The 6,000-nt window shown below is 61.1% G+C and overlaps 3 protein-coding genes across 3 annotated transcripts; 1 reads left to right on the top strand and 2 right to left on the bottom strand.

The window, feature by feature from the left end:
* Window positions 1-23: 23 nt before the first annotated feature.
* Window positions 24-948, bottom strand: BKCO1_6300028 (uncharacterized protein; the record flags this gene model as incomplete). Its single annotated transcript, XM_020278124.1, has 2 exons — window positions 24-735; window positions 794-948. The coding sequence occupies 2 exons, from the start codon at window positions 946-948 to the stop codon at window positions 24-26; spliced, it is 867 nt and encodes a 288-aa protein (XP_020126525.1).
* A 667-nt stretch (window positions 949-1,615) lies between these two features.
* On the bottom strand, window positions 1,616-2,083 carry BKCO1_6300027 (uncharacterized protein; the record flags this gene model as incomplete). The annotated part of the gene is made up of 3 exons (XM_020278123.1): window positions 1,616-1,644; window positions 1,691-1,894; window positions 1,963-2,083. The coding sequence occupies 3 exons, from the start codon at window positions 2,081-2,083 to the stop codon at window positions 1,616-1,618; spliced, it is 354 nt and encodes a 117-aa protein (XP_020126528.1).
* Window positions 2,084-3,553: 1,470 nt separating this feature from the next.
* BKCO1_6300026 (major facilitator superfamily protein) lies at window positions 3,554-5,530 on the top strand (the record flags this gene model as incomplete). Its single annotated transcript, XM_020278122.1, has 2 exons — window positions 3,554-3,958; window positions 4,034-5,530. 2 exons carry the CDS (start codon window positions 3,554-3,556, stop codon window positions 5,528-5,530), a joined length of 1,902 nt encoding a protein of 633 aa, XP_020126527.1.
* Between the last annotated feature and the right edge of the window lie 470 nt (window positions 5,531-6,000).

Raw genomic sequence — 6,000 nt, 5'->3', positions numbered from 1 at the left:
CCCCCCCCCCCCCCCCCCCCCCATCACGCATACCTCTGCCCCGGCAACTCATGCGTCCCCGCCCCACCCACCTTCGCCTGACCCCCATCCCGCGCATACACCGCACTCCCCTCCGCCTCGTACACCTGAGCCTCCGAATGCAACTCATGCGACAACGCCTCGCCGTCACCTTCCCGATACTTTTGCTCCGTCGCGGCATCTGGCGTACTCGTCGCGCCGCCATCGCTGCTGCCCCCCCGCCTCCTCCTGCGCCAGAAAATCAGCCCCGCGATGCCGGCCAGCGCGACGCCGCCGACGACGCAGCCCACGGCTATCCCCGCTACCGCCCCGGATGACAGCGATGACGCCGACGATGACGACGATGATGCGGCTGCAGCTGCGGATGCGGCGCTGGACGCCGACGCCGACGCCGACGCCGACGCCGCATTCGTCGCGGGTGCCGACGTCGTGGCGGCAGTCGAGGCGGCGGCGGAGGCGGAGGCGGAGGCGGCGGTGGTGGTGGAGGCCAGGACGGAGTAGTGCTCCTGGTTGTACAGCAGGGCCTCGGCGTCGGTCATGTTGTAGGTGGGGTTGCGCCAGAGGCCCCAGCAGACGTTGATCTGGCCGGGGGTGCGCGTGCATTCTTCCTGGTCGCTGCAGCACCACTCGGCGCCGTTGGAGCCGCAGTAGATCTGCGTGTCGTCCGGCGTCGTGGTCGAGCCGCCTTTGCAGGTCTGGTCGTAGCTCCAGCAGACTCTGGTGGTTGATCGTGGTTAGTCCTGGACGTGGTCCGGTGGGTTGGTGGACTACATACCTGTCGGGTGCTGAACATGCCCAGACGCGGTTGACGCCTGGGATGTAGGCGCAGAGGTTGCCGTTCGTCGTTAGGTCGCTGGCGTCTATCGAGGCGCCGTTGTAGACGCATTTGTCCTCGGTGGAGCTCAGGAAGAAGCTCGCGTTCACCGACATGGTGGTTCCTCCCCAGGAGAGACTGAGAGGAAGAGAGAGAGAGAGACAGAGAGAGACAGAGAGAGAGAGAGAGAGAGAGAGAGAGAGAGGGAAACTCGGGGAACAGGACGTGGGGATTTACAGCGCTCTAAATGCGGGCAAGGCTGGGGCTATGTCGACCGTGCGCCTTGGGGGCGGAAATCCTTCGTCCATGACTCGGGTTACACCGCGATATTAACGGAGGAGAGCTGAGACGAGTTAGTGCTGTGTGGCTTATCTCCTGCAGATTGGCTGAAACTCTTTCGAAGCGGAACGGGCTGTGTGTGAGGTAAGCTATGGAGTGCAAATAGACGAGAGATGAGGCGAACATCATGGCAAAACGGGAAGCACTCCGTATGCCCGGTCTGTGGGAATTTAGCTTTGCGCCACCAACAAGCTTAAAAAGAAGCTAAAAAACCATTGGTCAGTATCCCGCCGAGCCTATAGCATTAACATGGCTTGTGTCATGCAAGCAAGTAAATCAGCCTGTGGAAGTCTGCTCTAGGCCATGTACTGCTCCTATAAGAAATATAGCCGTGTCTTTGTCGTGACTGTCGTCTTCACAATTGTCTTTAATGGTAGGCCGCAGACATCATACCCGGCCAACATGCCATCCAAGCACCGTGATCGGGGCCATGATCATCAATACCTACAAGTCTCCTTGATCGAATCCGCAGCCTGCAGAAAGTCAGCAAAGAGCACATCCTAGTCACACTCGACAAACTCGCCTTCTCCGCCACCGCATCAACCGTCGAACTTGTATGCGTCGCCGGCACCAACGGAGGGGCGTCGTTTGCGTCTGTGGTGGTGCTGTTAGCTTGTCCGAATTCGAGGGGTTCTTGGGTTCGCGAACAGTTCCAGATAAAGTACAGCGTAGGGTGATCCTGCAGGTTGTAGCCGACGGGAAGGTCGACGAGGACGTCAATGTCTAGGCTATTCAGCAGGTCTAGGGGCCCTATTCCGGATGGTTGCAGGTCTGTGGCGTGTGGATTGGACCGGCGGCGAGGATGACTTCTTTGCGCGCTTTGACGGAACCAGTCTCGTCACTTGTGCGTGAGATGCATTCAACCCCGGTGGCGACGGTTCCGCTGAACTCGATTCTCGAGACAGCATGCATGGTTAGGAGATGGTAGTTGGGCCTCGAGGAATCTTGTCGTGATGGGCTATACGCGCCGAGGATCGGGTCCTGTTCCTTGGGTCAATGGAGCTGGGCGCCCAAAATACTCTCATTTTGCTTCCCGCTCCCGGGTCTGTGGGGATTGGGACTCCCAGGCTGACCCAGGCTTGGAAGAAGTTTTCTGGGTGGCATGGTCAGTGGCGTATGTCGACAAGGTGTTCTGAGTTGGAGCTGATACTAATGGTCTCCCAACAAATCGACTGCACCGGTCCTTCCGAACCGTGGACGTCCAGGTCATACGACTAGTTCACTCCTCGTTGAAGCTCTCGCCGTTCGGAGTCAATGTCTCGCTCTATTTATGCCAGTTCGAAGCCGTCACATATGACCGAGGGGAGTCACCTTTCTGAAGTACGGCAACAGACATTGCCCAGCACCTCCCAAGCGCCCCACGGTCAAAGAAAACGCCCTTGATAACAACACTGCGCGTCACACCGAGGTCAGCCGCTTCACCGGAGACGCCGTGGCTCAGGAAAGCAAAATTACTAGTCATTCTTCTTTTCGTAGTACCGTGGCCGCGAAGGTGGGGCCTTGAACGGTCCGGGTGTTTGTCCAGAAGTTTTGTCCGTCAGCTGGGGCCCTTGACCAGAACACGACTTCTCAGGACGACGTCAGCATCGAGGCCAATGACACGGTGGGATGACGCACAGTTTAGGTATTTGATTTCAAGGTGCGGGCTATGCTTGATGAAGGTCGGCATGCGCGGCTGCTGACGGGCGGGTGGGAACGACTGAAGGTGATGGTCCGTCCCTGCCGTGTGTCACTGGACGACAAATCCAACCGTTCTGCACCGTCGGCCGTGAAACGTGTGCCTTGGAATTTCCGTATCACGGTACACTTCACAAAACAAAGTCAGGGACGACGTGTTGTTCTTGCCGATGACGTGTGCGAAGATGCCACATGGATTTGGGAGCCTGGTGGAAAATACTACCATCAGCAACCTCTGCTCCATGGCTGGATCGTCATGTGCTATATTGTTTCCGTGAAGGAGGTGGGCCAGCCAGCTCGTGTTCGTCATCGGCTGCTGAGCAAATTGTGGATCGGAAGTGCGAGAAATGCTGAAATCTTCGCCATGCTCGAGCACAGCGTAAGCCCGGCGTGTTTATTTTTTCCCATTACCATGTAACAAGATTATGAAACTAGAGTGGGTCAGTAGAAAGACGCTCTTGCGAATGGATGGCTGTCACTGTGTTTAGAAATCCGGTTAACAGGAAGTCGCAGTCGGTCTGTTGACGAACTCGGTTCAGTATTGGCCGTGGAGAAAGAGGGAAGGATATCCCGAAACGGCGACGATTTTGCTAATCGACCTGCTGCATGTTGCAAGCGCCGAGCGGAGAATGACATATCACGCTATGACTGGCGATCCCCCCGCGTTGTAAGCCGACGGACGGGCACGAGCCCCTTGGCCAAACAATGGACTTGGATGTCACAAGTGTTGCCCTCTTCGCGAGCAAATATGAGTTCAGCACCCGGGTGCCCACGGTAGAGAGGCAAGTGCAGCGGCGGTCGGCCAGACTTTTCCTCGTCAACATGCAACTAAATACACACGATGCAGACCGCTGTGACAGTGTGGTGGAACTCGAGGACCGAGATGCGCATCAAGCGGTTCCGGCAGCAGAAGAAGATGTCAAGCAAGACACGAATGGCAACCGCTACGGGTGGCGGTTCTGGATCATCTTTACGGGCCTGGCGCTCTCAGCTCTGCTCAGCGGCCTCGAAGGCTCCATCATGGCCACCGCCTTGCCGACAATCTTGGCCGACCTGGGAGCCGGTGAGAACTACGTTTGGGTCATGAACATCTACTTCTTGACAAGGCATGTACACACCGTGCCTCCCGTCACTGCCGCCCCGCAACCCGACTGACAAACGGCACCGCACAGCGCAGCCTGCCAGCCACTATACGGGCAACTAGCCGACCTCTGGGGCCGACGATGGCTCATGATCTCCTCGGTCGCCATCTTCACCGCCGCCGGTGCCATCTCCGGCACAGCCCAAACCACATCCCAGCTCCTCGCCGGACGCGGGCTCCAGGGCATCGGCGCAGGCGGCATCAACATGCTCGTCGACCTCATCATCTGCGACCTGGTGCCGCTGCGCGACCGCGGCAGCAAGACGGCGCTCCTCTTCGGCCTCATGACCGTGGCGTCGGCCGTCGGCCCGCTCGTCGGCGGCGCCCTCGCCTCGCGCCCGGGAATGTGGCGCTGGATCTTCTACCTCAACCTGCCCACCGGCGCCGCCGCGCTGCTCATCCTCTTCGTCTTCCTGCGCGTCCGCAAGCCCGGCGACGGCGGCGGCGACGACGCCACGACGACAGTGCCCTCCGCCCGCCACCAGCTGCTCCGCCGCATCGACTGGGTCGGCAACGCGCTGCTCATCGCCTCGACGACGCTGGTCCAGTACGTGCTGACCTACGCAGGGTCGCGCTACGCATGGGGCAGCGCGGCCGTCATCGGGCCCCTCTGCGGCGGGCTGGCACTCCTCGTCGTCTTCGCGCTGTGCGAGGGCTCCCCGCGGCTGTGCCCGCACCCGGTGGTGCCGGGGCGGGTGGCGGGCAACCGGACATCGGCGGCGGCGCTCGTCGTCAGCTTCAACCACGCGCTGCTGGCCGTGTGGGTCATGTACTTTTTACCCGTCTACTTGCAGGCGGTGCGGGGCTCGACGCCGCGGCGGGCGGGCGCGCAGCTGCTGCCCGTGGTCTTCGCCTTCCCCGCCGCGGCGGCGGGCGTCGGCGCGGTCATGGCGCGCACGGGGGGGTGGTTCCGCGCGGCGCATTTTGGGGGCTTGCTCGTGCTGGGCGTCGGCGTGGGGTGCTGCTCGCTGCTGGGGCCCGGCGGGGGAGACGCGCCGTGGGTGGTGCTGGAGGTGGTGGTGGCGGCGGGGCTGGGGGCGGTGATGCCGGCGCTGCTGCCGGCGGTGCAGGCGGAGCTGCGCGAGGCGGATGCGGCGGCGAGCACGGCGGCGTGGGCGTTTGTGAGGTCGGTGGGCACCATCTGGGGGGTGTCGGTGCCGGCGGCCGTGTTCAACAATCGGTTCGCCGAGTTGGTTGGACGGGTCGGCGATGCGGGCGCGAGGGAAGCGTTGGGCGAGGGTGGGGCGTACGAGCATGCGTCCAAGGCGTTTGTCGAGTCGTTTGCGTCGGAGGAGACGAGGAGGCAGATTGTGAGGGTGTATGCGGACAGCTTGAAGCGCATGTGGCAGATTGGGGTCGTGTTTGCCGGAGTGTCGTTCGTGGCTGTGTTTTTCGAGCGGCCGGTCAAGCTGAGGAAGGAGCTGGAGACTGATTTCGGGCTCGAGAAGGAGACAAAGTCGGCAGACGGCGGGGAGGCGGCTGAGGCGAAGGCGGCACAGGTTGGTGCAGGAAAGGGTCCGAACGGGGTGGTTCGGGAATAATGGCGGCTGGTGTCGGCGTCACTTCACTGGCTACGCAGCACATCAGGCTTGGCGCTCCTACCAGATGTATTTCCGTGTATATGTTCCCGTCACCGAACGCCTATCTGGTGGCTGGAGTTCTGGCAACACGCTAGCCTCGCCTCAGGCCCGTCTTCCCAACAAGGTGCAACACAAGACATAGGAAGGATTGGAAGAACGGCACGAACTCACTTGGTCTTCAAACTGAATGAGGGTGCAGAGTCAGTCCCGAGGCTCGTACCATCGACTCGGTGCGCAGGAGGGGGATGTCGCATTTCGGCCATGTTTGGGCGGGTGACTGCACTTGTCCGATGCTCTTGCACTTTGCCGAGCACAAGTCACCACGTCAGGCAGAGAGGGCAATTCCATGGCCAGCGGTGGCCAGGCACGCGACACAGCGCAGCCCGAGGGGCGGGTTGGCATGCGCTCGTTGGCGCGTTCCCGGCAGTTCT

Source organism: Diplodia corticola (genome assembly GCF_001883845.1).
Source record: "Diplodia corticola strain CBS 112549 chromosome Unknown scaffold63, whole genome shotgun sequence".
Classification (NCBI taxonomy): Eukaryota; Fungi; Ascomycota; class Dothideomycetes; order Botryosphaeriales; family Botryosphaeriaceae; genus Diplodia; species Diplodia corticola.
Note: the sequence above shows the minus strand (reverse complement) of the source record. Positions and strands in the feature narration are given on the sequence as shown.